The 18,740-nt window shown below is 38.9% G+C and overlaps 1 protein-coding gene across 1 annotated transcript in view; it reads right to left on the reverse strand.

Annotated features, from left to right (window-relative positions):
* Nucleotides 1-18,740, reverse strand: part of WWTR1 (WW domain containing transcription regulator 1) — a 45,023-nt gene that overhangs the window by 17,376 nt on the left and 8,907 nt on the right. The window contains exon 2 of the mRNA XM_041405705.1: nucleotides 3,918-4,054. Coding sequence (XP_041261639.1) covers nucleotides 3,918-4,054 — 137 coding nt within the window. The remainder of the gene's footprint in view (nucleotides 1-3,917; nucleotides 4,055-18,740) is intronic.

The following is an 18,740-nucleotide window of genomic DNA, read 5'->3' on the forward strand; positions in this document are numbered from 1 at the left end:
AGAGTAACTGTGCCTTGCAGCCTGCAACTGCCATTTGCTCCAAGGCCCAAATCCCACATCCAGCTGCGCCGCAGGGTGGGCAAGAAGTCTTCTGAGTTTTTTTGCAGATAGTATGTTCTTTTTGCATGAGCTTTTTAAGGAACTCACATATAAATTCAAGCTAACTTATACAGAAAACATAAATGCTGTTAGAGGGGTTCATTATTTTATGGCAAAGTAAGTTGCAAATTATTAAATTTGGAAAATATTTAAATGAAGACCAGATTGTGTTTACCCACTGGATGAAGAGTACAATCACAAAAGAAATCTGTTTAAAACACTTTGAAGGGACAAGGATGGAAACAACAATGGTTTTGAATGTTGCTTAATGTAAAATAGAGAAAGACTACAAAACAAGAAGCATTTAATTTAAAAAATCTTGCAAAAGAAACTCCGGTAAGGAGCTAGATTTTCCCCTAAATCTTGCTCCATGCAGTCCAGAATCGCCCCCCACCACCTTCTGTCAGCAGGGAATGCCACGGGGGCAGCTCGGGCTGAGGCAGCAGTGTGGCCCTCATCCCGGGGCACAGCATCCCTGCGGATCGCTCTCCTGGCTCGGGGACCTCGGCCTCACAGCTCAACAGGGGCTTGAGAAACCCCTCCTTCCACAAACGGCCCTCATTCCACTGCAATACCCGACTGGCAGGAGGGAGGCAATACCTTATCCATCAGCTGGAAAAGACTGTTTCAGAATGGGCGGGAAGTGAGGATCGCTGCAGAATCAGCACCACGGTAAAGGAAGTGTCTGAATGTGCAAGAAATACACTGTTTCTGCTTGTCTCTAGTCTGATGCTGACCACCTTCCCTTTGCTTCCAACATCAAAATATACATGAAACATTCCTATTAATGCTGGGCTTTCCTTAGTGTATACATCTACAAACCATCTTAGAAGAACAATAATGGTAAAATGTTAAGAAAAAAACAAATTGAACAAGTCTAAATATATGCTAACCTGCAAGAACATGTTTCCTTTTCATTCATGAAATGTCACTGAATTTAGTTGTGGTGTATAAAGCACAAAGAACCCTGCTTAGCATATATTACTTTCCTGCAAATTCAACAAGATGCATCAAAGGAAAAAACACCTGATGCCTTTGTTCTAACATTTAAAAGGCACTGCTTTAAATGTTAGTGTGAAAACTAACAATAATAAAGTGTTCACTTATAGCTCATAAATAGGCAACATAATACCATAGTAAGAGAAGAGCTAGAAAAATACAGCAGATTTTTTTCCAGTATGACTACTAACTTCAACCAACTTTCACTATATGCTTTTGTATGCCTCCAACACAAGCATACTATGATTTGGTATCACTTAGTGCCACTCTGTGCTTTGATAAAATGTTTTTCAGTGCCTTTGTAGAATTCCCAGAAAATATTGCCGAAAGAAGTTTATAAAACAAGCTGTACAAAACATATTTTCCTCCTCTTCTTAAGAAATACAAGAAAAACACATGTGTTAGTAATTGGAAGTGCAGACCAGTGCGCAGACCTGAAATACTTCAATCCTTTTAAGTGGCACATCTTCAAAAGAAAAACTTCTTTTAGTTCCTACAGTAGAAAAAAACCCCAAAAGTACTAAGGCAAAAGACAGATGCACAGACTTCATTTGCAGCAAGGTCACAAAATGAGGGCCAGAAGAGGGGTACGGATGCAGCTCCCACTGCTCCTGCCACGTCTGTGAGCTGTGCCCTGGCTGGGGCAGCAGAGCCAGACCTGGGGCTGAGCAGCTGCTCTGCTGCCAGCACAGGGCAGCACAAAGGCCCTTCCTTTGGCCAGGCCATTTAAAAATAGAGGCATTCTGCTTCAGCACTGGAAACGACAGGCACATGCATTTTAAACTGCCACGTGAAGTACTCAGAGGCTGCAGCGCTCTCTGCAGATTACTGCAACCTTTCTGTGTAATTCCTCTGTGTGCATTTGCAGGCATATACACACAGTTTCTAGATTAAATCTTACAAGATATATTTTTTAATAAAATAATGTCACATTTAGTGTGCCTTTGAAAGCCATCAAAATGAGAAAAAGCTCACCAAGACATATTGATGGAATGTTTTCTGGATTAAATAAATATGGACACTTTGCAGGTTTTTACATACTATTTCTAGTGGGAAATTCAATCACACATCTGAACCACTATGCCAAAAACTGCATAGAAACCTACACAAAAAGTAGAACCTCATATTATATGTATATGTATAAGTATAAGTATAAGTATAAGTATAAGTATATGTATATGTATATGTATATGTATATGTATGGTACTGAATGAAATACAGGCTGTATTTCATGGGACAGATTTTGAAGTCTGTGGAAATACCCTTATTGGGCACATGAAATACCTTCAAGAACAGACTTTTCATTAGGTATAGACTTTTATTTCTAATCCTTTGAATCTCAAGAAGGACCCTCCTCTAAAATTCAGTATACGTGTGTTTTAGTCCAGGATTTGGCTTTCATTCACTTCCACTAATAAACTGAGGGGGAAAATGTTCTGTACACTGTCCTGATTTATGGCCCTGCTGTTTTTTAACTAGGGACAATGCAACAGATGTTAACATAAGTGGAGGAGTTGGTATGAACAAAAACCCTGCTGTCCTATTCTTACCTCTCAGCCATTCCAGCACTGCTATAAACAGACTGACCCACACGCAGCTGTGGTTTGAAGCCACAGCAGAGCAATTGTTAGTTTCACCATGTGCTATGACACTCTGCAGATACCCTAACCTTTCAGATTTTATTCAGGTTTCTTCTGCAGATATCCACTCTCACGTTATGGTTTGCTACTGCCCACTAGATCTTATCTTACATCTTACTAAAGTAACCAACACTCTTACTGCATATATGCAAGCAAAGCAGTTGATGAGGCAAAGGTAGAAAAAAGAACTGAAGCTAATTACCTCAGAGGTCCTAGGTGTTTCTTATAAATTAAAGACCAAAGTAAATATTGCACTACTTCTATTGGTGATCATTAGCAGACATATGTTCAGCGTTTTCTTGGCATGTGAAGAGACAGCACTCATGAACCACACTGCAAGTGGACAATCAAGAAATCATGAGATCAACTTACCAAAAATTAACCAGAACAAGAAACTGCTATGTGTTTTAAAGTCTCCCTTTCTGGATCTTGAAGCTCATCTTCTTGAGTAGTAGAAAAGTTAAAGCTCCAGAAGTGAAATATTAGGGATTATTTGTAATTCTCAATTATACGTGAAAATGTTTTCTTCCAGTTACAATTTTTCTTTAAAATGTTCTAGTTTTAATGGCTTTACTTTCACTAAGGCTTAAGTCTGGCAATATCAGATTTATGTAAATTGACGATTGAATTTACACTTGAAGTGCTAAACAAAAACAGCAAGGGAACCACACCAGTTATAAGAATTTTGTGGGTAATTCATACTGCAAAGACTTTTAAGTGGTTTGCAAATTGCTTCCAGTGCAGAACCTCACTATGCAAAAGCCCCATGACCATAAACAAACTAACAAGCAAACCAGCTACACCTTCTGACCTGAAGAAACATAGGACTAACTGTGGACAAGTTATCCAACATGATATGGGGTTTTATACACCTCAGAACAGAAAAGCACAGACAGAATTTATTCTTCTATGTCTAACACTATGCCAAAAAGTCATGGAGGCTCTAAAATAGATCACAAGGTGTTAGAACTTCACCTCAAATAGTACAAATTCACTTGCTGCCAAGTCTACAGAGGTGAAAACTAAGTAAGTGAAGGGGAGAACGCACTGATACTGTTAGGTCTGATAGCAGAACCAGAGCTACCTTCTTGAACCAAAAATTACTTTGACAAACAAATCAGGAGGTGTATCTCCTATCTCTTCTGTGTTTTCACCAGAGAGATGGCATCCACTACTCACTGAGATTTGGCTGAGACATTGCCATGGTCCTCTGTGGTGCTGGTGTGGACGTGGCTGCAGGATGGTGGCTAACGTGATTCAGCAGCTGGTTCATTGGTTTTCGAGGATCTTGCCATGTTGTAATTTTTTCTATATGACTGAGAAAAAAAAATAGATGCAAGCTTAAAAAAGAAGATACAAGCTTAACATACAATACCTGGTATATTATATAGACAGTTAAGCATAATGTCATGAAAGTCCTATTTGGTTTTCTTATTCCATATCTGCCCTTGTCATATCACCCTCACCCACCTGAAATTATCTATCATCTGGTTACTCACTTTTTCTTCTGATCTTCTGCCCCTGCTGTTCTAATTTCTTTTTGCTCTACTGCTGAATAATTACTTTTCCTTGAGCAATTGGAAAATTCTATTGTCGTACTGAAAATCTGTAATACACACTCATCTTCAGATTATTTAATTGTCTGAAAGTTGTTTACTTTTGTCCTACCAGTCTTTTTCTACATACTCAATATATGGCCACTCCTCACTCACCAATGGTAATTTTCCTGAGTATTGAAAAGACAAGTATTTGTCCTGCCAAATCCAACCACTTTCTTGCTTTCCACATGATGAAAACTAGCCTTTCTATATGTCTCCAAGAACACCAGCATATGTTCCCACTACCAAACCAGGCAGATTACAGCTTTATGACTCATGTGTAATCACCAATTTCTCTGTAAAGGCACCAAGAGTTTTTATTGCAATGCAGTTAACAATATACCTGCCATTTCAGTATGCAAACTCTCACATACATGTATTCTCCTGAAAACAGTGGAGTCATGCACAAACCCACATAAATTTTACAGTAAAGTAACAATAACAACGATCACTGTAAAATATTTTTGGCCACAGAATTCAGCAGTGAAAGAACTATGGTTTTGTTGCAACTGAAAACTTACATGGAAATGTATCTGTTTTGTAAGAAATTTAACAGGAGAAGCATTTTAAGGATGAGCATGTAATTCTATTTGAAACAAGGAAAGAAAAAGGAAGTATGTTGAAGCAATCAATAGTCTAGTGTCTATCAAGGGATTGCCTGGCTCCAAGCCCAACCAGCTAACCAGGTTACTGTCTGTACTTGAGTCGGTTCTCATTTTTTAGCTTTTTTGTCACAAAGAGGTAAGTCTTTAAGAAGAACAGTCAAGGGGCATAAAAATTTAAACATTCTCTGTCTGCAAAACCATTTTGATCCAACTTTCATAAAAGAATAGCCTAAAATTTTTACTGAGCTCCATCTTAAACTTGCCATGGCTTTTGCAGACCCCAGTGGCACAGCCACCACTGCTGTCACCACTCCACACACAGCTGATCACCAGACCAATTTCACAACCAAGTTTCAGCCTATATTGTGATGTACATCTCAGGTATTACCAAAAATAGTGTGAATTACAAGAAGAGAAAAAAGAAAATAACCTAGACCATTTTTTAAAGAACAGGAAAATGTGACATCTTTATGCAGTCTGCAGCCATTTTCTTCTCCTAATATTTTGCATTTCATGTGCAGTTCTCAAACGGAAGATCACACTTTTACATGATTGTTATTCAGCCTCAGACTGCTGAGTCACTTCCTTTCTTCACAGCTTCTAGAGTATTTGTTGTTATTCACAATGAAACCACTCACCACTGCTTCTCTCTAGGACTGAAACACTTTTTTCTGCTGCCACTGTAATTACATTTTAGCTTTTATTCTCTTTACTCTTACATTTCAAGTATAAGAATTCTTGCATACGGTGCATGAAGTCACAGAGCCTCAAACTTTAACATCTTGCCTCATCTATTACATTGAAATAGAACTACATAGATAAGTAAAGAACTTCTATGACTTACTTCTATAACTTTTATAAGATTATTTGAGGTATATTCAAACATATGACAAGGCTGCCCCAAAATCCATACTAGAATTCTCACTTTCAAGTTTTTCATAAGCAATTTTTGCATCTCTTATTATTATAAATCCTAATATGAGAGCTGGCCATTTTTCAACAAGGTCTTCATTCATAAACAAGCAGAACAGAAAAGCAGAGATGTCCATTTTAGCTTCTGTTTCTGCATCACGAGTGAGACTGATGGGGTTCTCCATATGCAAACAAGAATTTTACATGTTCCAAAAAAATCAGGGAAAGTTAAATACTTACAAACTCAACGATAAAAAAATTCAAATGAGACACACAAGAATCTCACAAATGGGACAGAGAACATGCTCCCATAACTGCTTCTGCAACCTGCTCAGATCATGGCACTCCCACCCATGAACTCCTGCAGTGCTCCAATTCAGCAAGCGGCAAATTGTATCCCAACAGCGGACCCTCATTAAAGAAAACTTAAACCAAAGCTCAGATATAAACAGCTGAGTATTTCACTCAGACTTCAGGATTCTGTTCCACCTGTGGCACCTTAGGCTTCTGTTAAATGCCTCCTGTTTGGGTGTCAGCCTCCTCCTGAATGTGTGCTGCTGCATTTTGTAACTGCAAGGCTCCAATCCCTGACTTCCACTGCAGCCTTGCCAAGACATCTCAGTCAGTTTAAATCAGCAAGCAGCAGCGTGAGGGACACCAATTCTCCTTCTGCCTGCATGCACTCCAACAACCCATGTATCTCAGTGGGATCTATTTTCAGACCTTTTTTTCTCGTAGTTTTTTGTTTTGTTTTTTTTTCTGGTATTAGGAAATTCAGCAACTAATTCAGCAACTAATCTAAAAAGGTTGTAGGGGAACTGAGAAAGACAAATTGATTATTCTGTAAGTGTACTATCACCTGAAATAACACAAACATGGAATTTGACCAACAGCGTCGAGCTTTTTTGGGGTATTTTATCAGGGCTTAAACAGAGGGACTGAGTGTGGGTTTTGTGACTGAGCCACATCACAGTGGAGCTGCTGCTGAGTGGGAAGCTGGTGACTCACCCTCCGCTCTGACTCAGAGCCCTCCGAGGGAGCCACACTCACACTGCCTTGGAGCACCTCCAGCCAAAGCCAAACATTGGGAAATCTGTTTGCATCTCCTGGAGCAGAGCCAAGGCATTGCCCAACCTCCTCTTTGTCCCTCTGCTCCCTGTAAACAAAAACAGCACAGAAAGAAAGTGTACTGGAAGTCAGAGGCCATTCACGCTGCTCTGACACTGTGTGATGTGGCAGATACGCCTTTGTCCAGATGGGAAGTTTTTTAGCTTTAAGAAAATTACCTCAGGGACACAACATTTGAGTCTGTTGTCTGAACTTGCTCAGGGTACTGCAGTGCAATTTCTGGTAAAACTACAACCAGAGCCAGGCCCCACACTATTCCAGCAACCACCACCATGCAGGATGCAGCAGCAAAAGGGGAACTGTGTACAAACTCACAGAATATTGGGCATCTGCAAAAGTCTAGTGTCATATACTTCTTTAAAACCTTACCTCTAGTATTCTTTTTTACGTGATCCTTTATTTCTTACAGTCACAGGTGAGGAAAGTGCAAGATGTGAATGAGAATGATTTTTAGCTTTAGAAACAATTACCCTATGTGCACACATCCAGTTCTCCCAGAAACTAATGGAATTTGTGTGTATATATGACACTGCACTATGACACTGGCCTAAATGCTTGCCAGAAGTTGTTACACTTATTGTGACATTTAGAAACCTCCAAGCCCACTCCTCCCCATGGAACCACCTCCTCCCAAGGATGGCAGCAGCAGTGGTGCCACTGTCCATGGCACCTCCATGAGTGCCTTGCCTTTAGGTGGTGAGTTTGGCCAAGGGTAGGGCCAGGAATCTCTGACATGGATCAAGAGGATCAAGAAAATGCTATAATTAGGTGGTACTTCACAGCAGCTTATGGCAGCTGTTGGAACTGGTGGGAGGACTGGCTGGGGGTGCCACAACAACTGCTGCCAGAGTGAACACAGCCTGTCACCCTCAGCACTGCCCTGCCTGTCCCACCAAGGTCACCTTGTGCCAGCACCTGCTGCCTCTGCAGACCGGGGGATGCACTTCTGTTACTGACATCCTTCTAACCCAAAAGCAGAAGGAATTTATTGTTCACTAGAAATCAGTAGGTGAGAAACATTTTAGATTACCTCTTATAAAACACCTGCACATATGCTGTGTGTTTTCCTGGGTATTGAAAGAGAATTTGTGAATGCCTCGTGCTGGGAAAGGCAGGACATGGTCTAACATCTGCATGATTCTGTCCTTAGATGCAGCTGGATGTCTTCCTTTGCCATGCTGCTTTTCCCCTTCTCTCACCATAGGCTGGAAAATTTAAAGAGCCAAGTTCTGTTCTGCTCTCATTACAACATGAAAAGACTTCACAGCAAGTACAGCACCATGTCCTAATGTTACACATTCACCTGTACATTTGATAACTCTAAGCAGACTGCAGCAGTCCCTGCGGTGTAGGAGCTACCTTCAAACACATTAGAGACAGTCACTTCTACAAAATCCTGCCATTTCAGTAGGTCAGCCCAATTTTTATGGCTTGTAACTTGTTTACAGCTCTGTTAAGTTCAAACTTAAGTGGAAATGGGACTGAGTTAAATTATGATCTGAATCACGTCCTGCTAAAGACAATGAGCTTCACGCTGGCATGAACCCACACAGAAAATGTTTGGAGAAAATTCTTGATTGGCATCAACAGTTTACATGCCAGACTGTGCAGACAAAGCACCAATGCCATTAGGCTGGCAGTTGTCTCAGACTTTTTTTCAGTTTATATTCATGTTACCCCCAAAAAAAGTAACATGGAAAGTTTAACACAATGAACACAGCTAACTCAGTGCTAGCTTCTCCTCATTCCCCTGAGGTCATGCACTGTAATACCACAGTTAATTATCTATCACACACTTTTTCCAGAGAGTATCTGTCTTACTCACTAAGTGCATTTCACTATTCAAAGGCTCTGTTTCTGATGTGCTAAGAAGTATTTTCTTAAACTAACATGCAGCTTCATCCCATACCTACTGCAAAATTTTCAAACTCCATTCCAGTGACAAGTGTCATAAACTATCTTTAAAAGATAATGAGAAAATCATCACAGTGAAACTACAGACATCTCCATTTGGTTTTGCAAGGCTATCCCCATTCTACAGATCGGGAAAAGGAAGAATTTTGTCTATTCTTCAGGCACTTCCAAAGCACTTGCTGGCACTTCAGAGTAACCTGGGGCAGCCACTGGAGTCCACAGCTGTTGCAAAGCACACAAGTTGCCCCCACAGACACCTCAAAACAACCAGCAGCTCAGCCCAAACAGCTGCCTCAGCAATTTAATTATATGCCAATATTACTCACTATTCATAAGGAATGGACAAAATTTTGCCTTATTCAAAGCAAAAATGTTAATAATATTTTGCAAAACTCATGTGCCCAGTATATACACTTGAAACTAAGATAGCTATTAGGTGGAAGAGCTTAGAGATGCATGCTCCTGATTCCATTTCTGCTGTTCAACAGTTGGAAAGAATGAGAATATATCATTCCTTACATCACTAAAAGCACACAAATATAAAATCCAGTATTTCTCAATCACTTTCCTTTAGAGTGTAGAAATTAATAACACTCAGTAGTTCAGCCACTTGTTGCTGTGGGAGTTCAAGTGATGCTCTGCAGTACTCCAGCTCACAAGTTTGAGCTAATCAAATTCATGGCACTTGCTTTTTAGACACCAATAATGTTTCATGAAAATTACATGAAGCTTTAACAAGAAGCCACAATGTAATTATTAAACTGGCTGAACCATGGACTTTGTTCTCCTGCTGCGTATTCATCATCATCTCTGATCTTGAAGCTGGAACATTACATCTGTATTTGAATATTTATTACACTGTGCTAAGTAACTCCTTCAGTGAAGAGAGTTGCTCTTTTCCTGAATTAGTTTCAGCATAATTTGCTGTGAAGAGAACTTTGAGAATGTCCTGCTAAGCTCCCCTGTAACTGACTGATTCCATTGTTGGTGTACATGGAGGCCTTAAAAAACATTAAACTAGTTATACAAATGGAAACAAAACACCCTTTGAGTTCTATTGACAACTTAACCTTTAGAATTTGGATGAAATCCCAGTTCTTGAGAGAAAGAAAAAAAATGAATTAAGCTATTATATAGAACATTCTTAGGGTTTTTTAAAGTATACAGTATATAATAGCATTAATGAATTTGTTTTCTTGAGTGCCTGTAGCACTCATATTTAAAGAGACATATAGTGATTTTATTAAAACCATGTTTGTTTTGTTTAGGGGAATATGTAGCAATTTGAAGACAAAGCATTCTTGTGTGAGCAATACATGACATTTTCAGATGTGTGCAGTTTCTGGAATTGTTGAACAGGTTATAGAATGAAAGGTTCTCTCTGTCCTCTGCTTGAGCAAGGGGCTATCACCAGGTCTTGCTGTGAATGTCTCCCTTTACCAGTATAAAAGCCATGGCAAAAGGGACCGTATTTATGAACAATCAGGGTCTGCATACATAAAATATAAATTGGTGCTGTCTTGTCACAAGAATGGGAGAAGTGGCCCAACCTAATAAACACTCTTTGACTACCAAGGTGGCATTTCTAGACAAGCTGTTATTACTGTAACATGTTCTGCATTCTAGTAGAAATGAATGCATAAACAAGAACTCCCCCCTCAACTACGCAGAGTGCCCTTAGAAGGACACGTTGAAAATCTTCCCCAGGCAAGCACAGATGGTAGGATAGAAAAACAGAGCAAAACAGGGCACAAAATACCTCGGAAGTTATAGAAAAAATACCTAATATATTCTACTGCACTGCCCAGAGGCAGAGAAATGTATGACTCCACAGAATTTAGTCTCAGAATTCTCCTCTGTAATCAAAATTTTTGTTTCATGTTTTGGTTTCTGAGTCTGTCAGAAAACGACTGTTAATGTTTCCAGGGCATTGTGCATTTTGGCATGTTCATTAACATCAAAAAATTAAATTCACTAAAAAATAAAGAAAAAATTTAAAGAGGTTTTTTTTTTCTAGCACTGGTGCCTTTTTAATCAGAGAATTTACAGGGTTGAATTAATTGTCATAATACCAAGAACACTCTATTTTGCTACTTAACTAACAATTATGCACTGTTTTTCCTTTGTAATTTGAAGAATTACTTGTCAAGAGCTTCAGATCATTGCAATATATTCAAGCACACATCTGTAAAAGGAATAAAGCTATTTTCTACTCCATAAGCAGGCCCATCTGCAATCCTGCCTACCTTCTGATTTTGAAATCATACAGAGAACAGCATTTCTTCAAAAGACGACAAAATATTGTTACCACAGTCTCTAGAATTTCTTTCCACAAATGCACAGCAGTTGTTCTTACTTTTTTCTATGACAAGCTTTTGAACTGCTTGGTCAGGATTTCCAAACAATACCACAGATTGGTTTGAGGAATACCTTTCCCAAACAGACAATCCTCCATCACCAGAAACTGAGCACTGGCTCAAAACACACACATTTGTGCAAAGCAGTTCCTGGTACTGCAGCTCTCAGTCAGAGAGCATTCTCACAACCTCAGCTTTCAGGTCAGTACATTGATTAAGCTCCAAAAAGGCCAAAATAACTTCTGTTCACTGAACTTCACAGACAGCAATATTTATATTTTAATATGAATGCCAGTAGCCACAGCACAACAGACATGCAGAGCCAAACTAGATACTAATTTTTTTTTCCCATCCATGACCCAAATCCCTAATTCTTCAAACCAAGATTTACATCTTGTAAATAAGACTTTGGTCTGCCAAAGAGCAAATGCAAAAGAACTTTCTCCTGTGATTTAGTTACAACATAACCAACTAAAAATATTGTTTAGGCAACAAATTTAGTTCATATATCACTGACATAACTATTTAGATTAATAAAATTATTTTGGCTCTATTTTTATCTACCTCAATAATGGTTATGAGGTAGATAGAATTATTTAAAATATCAAGCCACTCAATCTCAGTATTATAAAAAATAATTTGTTATTGAAATATCATCAGGAACAACTTTGTGACTGGTACCTGTAAGCACTGAAGTTTTATTCACTTGCTCATGATTCATAACACTTCTATTTTTATCCAACCACAAATTCTGGTTCTTGGTCCCTGCTATCCTTTCAAGTGTTATATAATGCAGATTAATCACAGAATTGTAAGAACCATTGCTTCAAACCTATGTGTTTAAAGTCAAATAAACACTACAAATTTCTTTTCCATGTGCAGTATGTACATAAGGACATGAACATATAATTACTTGATGTAGTTGTTCTGCCCAAGCACTTCTGCAAGGTCTGAAGAACCTTGCACTCGGGTCTCTACTGACCCACCCATGAGCCAGTGGCTCTGGTGACAATTCCTGCAGGCACCAGAGGGGGTGAGCATCACACCTATGTAAATAAAAAACAACCAACACAGCTGCTTGTTGTTCCCCTCCAAATCCAAAACTTTCAGGTCTCATTCTTACAGCAGAAAAAAGGCTCCAGACACCAGGGGCAGAGAAAGCAGCTATCAGGATGCCTTTGGCATTTCCTCTGCAAAATAAATTCAATAGGAAAAAATCTGCTTCACTTAAATGAATGCTGAGACAACCATGACCTTGAATGCATCAGGACTTATCTTACTTCCTCCATTTGGGCCATTTAATCACTACTGAGAACACAGTAAGGAAAACAGACAACTCAGGAGATACATAATTCTTAAACACACAAAAGGTAGAAAGGAATGTTGCCCTCTTTGTAAGTCCTCAGAAGGTGAGGAAAAGGAAAGCAATAAACCAAACTCAACTGCTGGAGCTGAGGGATGTGGAGCATGGCTCTTTCCTCTTTCCTATAAGATTAAGAAATCCATTAGGACTTCTGATACTCAAACACACCCCTCACTTTCAGGGCCTGAAGAAATGTCTGATGGCTTCTATGCAAATAATGACAAAACCCTGTCTTTTATCAACATCAGCATCTTTTCTACTATTCCCTACTGCCCATTCAGAGGGTTCCCCCACAACATGGAAAAATTTCCATGGTTTCAATCTCTTACATAGCATGTGCACATAAGAAAAATCCCATCACTTCTTTCAGTGGAGTCACAAGAAACAAATTAAAACTGGTCACATTTCTATAAACATCTGTTGGTTTACCTGTTTTTATTACCCTCTTAATTTTGAAGATCAGCTTAGAATATAAAAAGAAGATCTTGAAGACATGTCTCTTTTCACAGTCAGCACTAGTTATCCACTTCCCTCTGTTCACACAACTTAGAGTTATGTGCTGCAAGGGCCTCAGTACCCCACTCCAAGAGACAAAAATGGGATCAGGTTATGAATAACTTTTTCAGAATAAACTCTTGACTCCAAACATATTGGTTCCAGCTGTTCAGAAAGTTTTAGTATACGAAGGTCAGGAGATGTCCTACTTGGATTATCTTTTTCATTATGATTCATGGTGGAGGTGATTAGCTAGCAGATGAATTTTTCTTGGACACTATTTCTACCTTCCATATGAGCTGATTAGTTCCCATGGAAGAAAAGGCAGGACAAATAACCACACTAATCACCAGAGTTCAGAAAGTTGACCTTTTACTCAAATCTCAAAACTAATGTGTATCCAGGAAATCCTGCCAGACAGTCACTGTTTGCAAATGGTTGGGAAATGTGATCATTTGCCATGAAAAACAGATGAAAAGCAGGAGCTGCTTAAAAGACCAAGTCTTTTCTCAAACAAAACATTTCCAAAATAAAGAAATGATGTCTCAAAACTGATGGTTGACCTGAGTTTAGGAAGGGTGACAGTTCTGCACTGATGTCCTCTGTACATGAGAATTTAAAAGTAAGACCAGAATTTCAAATAAGATTTATCTGAACATAAGGAATTTCGGTCATTTCTGACACTGCAGTAATATTCAAATCAAACACAGTCTATTGGAAAAGAAATATTTTTAAGGCTTAAGTACAAATGTTGACAAGCAAGGCTTCCCTTAAGCTCAGAATAATGTACAAACATATCAGAAGTTTACCAGTGTAGGTGCATCTTACTGATTTCTGACGGGGTGCAAGGAACAGGTGCCTGAGGATTACTGGGATGAGGAGATGGGCACATGTCACAGGAATGCACCGTGCTGTATTCAAAAGCAATAATGCTGTGAAATGGAGGCAGCACAAACCATACACGTTACTAGCTAGGCAGATACAATCCCTAAATCCATTTATTTAGGAATGCAAGGGAATGCCTGATCAGGCAATGTTTAGCCCAGACATTTAACTGGGCTAACAAATACAATTTGGACTGGGGGTAGTGTAGGGGTGTGTGTGTATATGGAGTGGTTGGAGAAAAACATTAGCTACCCTCAGAAAAGGTGTGATTTATTTTTAATACTAAAATGTTGTATCATAGCTACAAAAAAATGCTGACACTGACTGAAAAATATAATTTAAAAGGCAGTGTCCTAAGTGCTGTAAAATTTCCTAATAGACCATTTAAAATCTGGTACCTGACATCTGGTTTTTAAAATCTAGTAGGAATGAAATATTTCAGGCCAGCTTCTTATCTGAAAAGGTCTCCCTGTATTTCAACTGGACTTCTTATTAAATAAATGTATAATTATTTAATAGAAACATATAATATCCTGAGCTGGAAAGAACCCATGAGTATTTTATTATTATTCCAAGACTTAAAATCCTTTACGGTTTTTCAAAAGAGGCCAAAGACTTGGTAATATCCAAAGTCAAACAGCAAGTGAAAATGAACCTCTGACCAAAAATAAACAGCTAGGAGGCAAAAGAAACTTCATGAGAATGCAAATTAAGATATGACCTGCAGGGTGTTCTCTCATCTTAATGAAAGATGTTTTATCATCTTAAATGAGAGATGTTTGGTATTTAGTATCTCAATGAGAGATGTTTGGTATTATTATAATCTGTGATGTTTTATTGGTATACTGAATTCAGGGGAGAGTAATAAAACAATCCTATTTAAAAATTTAGCTTGTAAAATTTAACTACATGTCGACAGTTTCATAATTCACAGTAATGAAAATAATCACCTGAGTAGTAAGTAGTATTTTAATTTTCAGTTCAGCTTACATCAGCCAGAACAAAATCACAGAGTCTTTTTTCTTGGACACAGCTGAAGTGGGACTGAAGCTGCCCATCAGACTCAGGGCCCCAAAGGCACAGCCCCAGCCCAGCCGAGGCCAGAGGCTCCTGCCCGGCGCTGGGCCAGGGCTGCTGCAGCTGCCTGCTCTGGCACAGGAATGGAGCCAGCACAGGGGAGCCAGCACAGGAATGGAGCCAGCACAGGGGAGGCAGCACAGGAATGGAGCCAGCACAGGGGAGCCAGCACAGGAATGGAGCCAGCACAGGGGAGGCAGCACAGGGGAGGAGAAGCAGGCATGGAGATCAGGCAGGGCCAGCCCTGCTCCTCCCGAGGCCCAGCTCAGCAAGAGCCAAGCGAGAGCCAGAGCATCAGGAGCCCGAGCGCAGCCTGTGGGCCCTGCCTCGTGACCCCCAAGAGGAGGGGGAAATTATCTTCCACATCTCCCTTAAAATCTGCTCTCGTCTTACTCATCCCCTGGGTTCAACCACCATACCTGGTTTGGTATTATTTATTTCCAATGTCACTGTGTTTCCCCATACCTGAGATATTGTTTACCTGTTATTTTCATGGAAGTCTCTGTCTGTCAGTGCTTACACTGAGTCCTGTCAAAATAGGGGTCAAAATAAAGATTGCACAGGGAACTAAAAACTGCACCAAAAGAAGCAGCAGGAGATATATCATTATCAGCCCTGGATTTAAATTTGTAGCCCTTTTCACAGGGCTCATCAGTTAACCCAGATATCTGAGGTTTGACCTCGTACAGAAAAGCCATGTGAACTGAAGGACAATTATGTATGCCTCATCTATGTTTAAAGTGATCATTCTCTTGCTTTAGATTACTTTAAATAATAAGCATGAAGTGAAAGTACAATTCAATATTTTCAAGATTTATTTAGGCTCAGCAGAGATGATCTGGCAGGTCAAGACTCTTGCATATGCCATTTAGAATTACACTACCAAAGGAATAGTTATTCAAATGTCTCAAAGAAATAATTCAATTGCAAACCGCAAACTCTCAGGAGCCGACATTAAATAAATTTTTTTAAAAGCTGTGGTTTATGTAAAATGTCACATATAAATTAAATTTTAAAAACTGACATAGCTTTGTCTCAAAGACCCTATGGTGAAACACCTTTGCAACTTTTCTTTTTGATAAAAAAAAAATGGAAACTGAATGACTACAAAACATTTCCCTTCTGCCAGTACCTAAAACACAAGCCACAACAAGGGCCTGACCCACAGAGTGAGGAAAAATCCAGGTCTGTATCAGATGGAATTCTTGCAGTGATATGTTTTTTCCATATGGCCCCAAGAGGAATTTTAGTTCAGAGTTTTCTTCTTCTCTGCTGTTCCTAGTACAGTCATCAAGAAAAAAAACACCACTTCTAATAAGACAGACGTATTGCTGATGGTTCTGCACTTTGCAGGTGCTTTATAAATAAAAGATAATCTTTCCACACAGTATTTTACTTATCTGCAGAAGCCAAAACTGAACTTCACATATTTTCAACAGAGCTGTTTCATTACAGTTCTGAGGAAGTTAATCTCCTATCTGTCAGTGTACAAAAGTGTGAGAAAAACAGAAGTCTTTTAGCTTGACTTTTCCTTAGGATGCATCCCTCTGTCAAAGGAATTAAACCATGAAGGACAAATATTTAAATTTTCACAATGCTTGTGCTAAGAGAATGATTTTTCAATAATTTCTAGTTTTTGTATTTATAGCAACAGTAAAGACTACAGCCCCCAGAGAGGAAAGAACAGTAACAAAGGTACAGGGATGGAGGACCAGATTATTCACAGCAAGGTCAAGACTAGAAGCAGCGATACAGCACAGCATCAACACCTCATCACTGAGTTAATACTCGGGATTGCAGGTACTTAGAACCATAATCCTACTGCAGAGATTACTGTGGTATGGGATTTGTAATGCTCCACTTCCCTTTCAACACCTAGTCATTTTGCTTTTTACAGGTGCAAAATGTCTGTGGATATTTCCAGCACCCAAGAAGGTCACAATAACAGATCTGCATGCAAATCTGAGAATAATCTGCCTCTAGGGTCAATCATTTCTATAGGGAAAAAAAAAAAAAGAGCCATGCTTAGTAATCTGATTATGAATATGCAGGACTTTTCAGACTATTAAAATTAATTGGTGCATTTTATCCATTAATCGTGTCATTCCATTAAGAAAAGATCTCAACCTCATAAAGAACTCCCCACTTCAATCTCCCCATTTGGTCTTTTCTCTTACTTTGAAAAGTAGTTAGTTGTGGTAAAAATCTGTCAGACCCAGTGCAGCAATACTGAACAAGGGCACAGAAAACATCTCTCACAAAAGTGCAGAGGCTGCATGCTTTCAAAATACATGCTGCTGTGCTGAAACTGCTTTCATCTGAAGTTTTCATAGGAGTAGGTGTTTTTTGGGGTTTGGGGTTTATTTTTTTAACAAGATCATCTGAAATTGTTGTTCACGTGAGGTTCAGATAATAGGAGAAAAAACAGTGAAGCTGTAATATCCCCTTAGAATCTAACAAAGAGTTACTTCCAGTTTGCCTTATACCTTTAGAAATTACATTTTAGGTAACAGCAAGCATTTCTTTTCCAGTCTGCCTACTTCACAGCTTCCTGTTTTTTCTAGAAAAATGAATCAGACATTTGTTTCTCTAAGATAAAAAAAGACCACTGAAAACATTGTTCTAGTAGAAACCATCCTGACAGAAAAAGGAAATGTTCATGAGACAATATCCTCAGCAGAAGGCATGCTTTTAGTAAAGCAAACCAGGCAGCACCACAAAATGACTCAAATAAATGCAAACATATGTCTGTATCTGCAGGAAAAGTAGCACAAAATGGAAACTGACAGTGCTCCTGTGTCTAAACTGTATCCCAGTTTATTTCGTCTGCAAACTTATGCTCTTTCGCCCTTTATTGTCCAACTTTTTGTTACAAGCAAGATCTGTTATGACTGTTAAAAACACCATGTAAAACCCTCAACATTTAATGAATGTTTTGAGCAGTATTTGACCATAAATACACAGCATAAACAGCAGGATCATTCCAGTGCCTAAGTTTTGGCAATTATTTGACAAGAGAATCAGCACAGGAGCTGCTTTCTGGGATGTGAAACCACTTGTGTTGCACCAGACTGCTCACTCATTCCACACTGCAACACAAAACAGGGACCTGCCCTGGCAGCACGACACTTCATGGCAAATCTGCCAAATAATTCACCAGATATATATGTATATCTAAACAGTTTATGGAATCAAACTTAGATCTTCCCTCTGTCCTCAAAGAAAGACTACCACAGAAAGGAAATAAACGTAATAATGTGAGTTGTCCAGTCACTGCAGATGACTGCTTAAAATAATATTCTTCACAGATTTGGGTGAGCATTAGCATGGTTAACACCAAGAGCTACTTTTTTATTTACGACTTATGGACTAAAATTGCTAAGGTCTTTATAAAGTTACAAATCTCAAACCAGGACCTCTCCTAGCTTTGAAAAAGTATGTTTTACAAATACATACCTTTACTGACTAGTCTCACTGCTGAATCTTTAACAAAACCTTAATTTCTTTTATATATCAGTGATTCACTATTGCACTTTCAGTAAGTTGTATATAGTCTCACTAGAAATCTCATTTAGTTATTAAGTTTTACAGTGTCTGCTCTTTTGCAGTAGCATAATTTCATTGATTTTCCATTTCCACAAAGTCTTCCAGTAACAGATAAAAATCAA

Source organism: Onychostruthus taczanowskii, unplaced genomic scaffold (genome assembly GCF_017590055.1).
Source record: "Onychostruthus taczanowskii isolate IOZ18803 unplaced genomic scaffold, ASM1759005v1 scaffold24, whole genome shotgun sequence".
NCBI classification, from domain to species: domain Eukaryota; kingdom Metazoa; phylum Chordata; class Aves; order Passeriformes; family Passeridae; genus Onychostruthus; species Onychostruthus taczanowskii.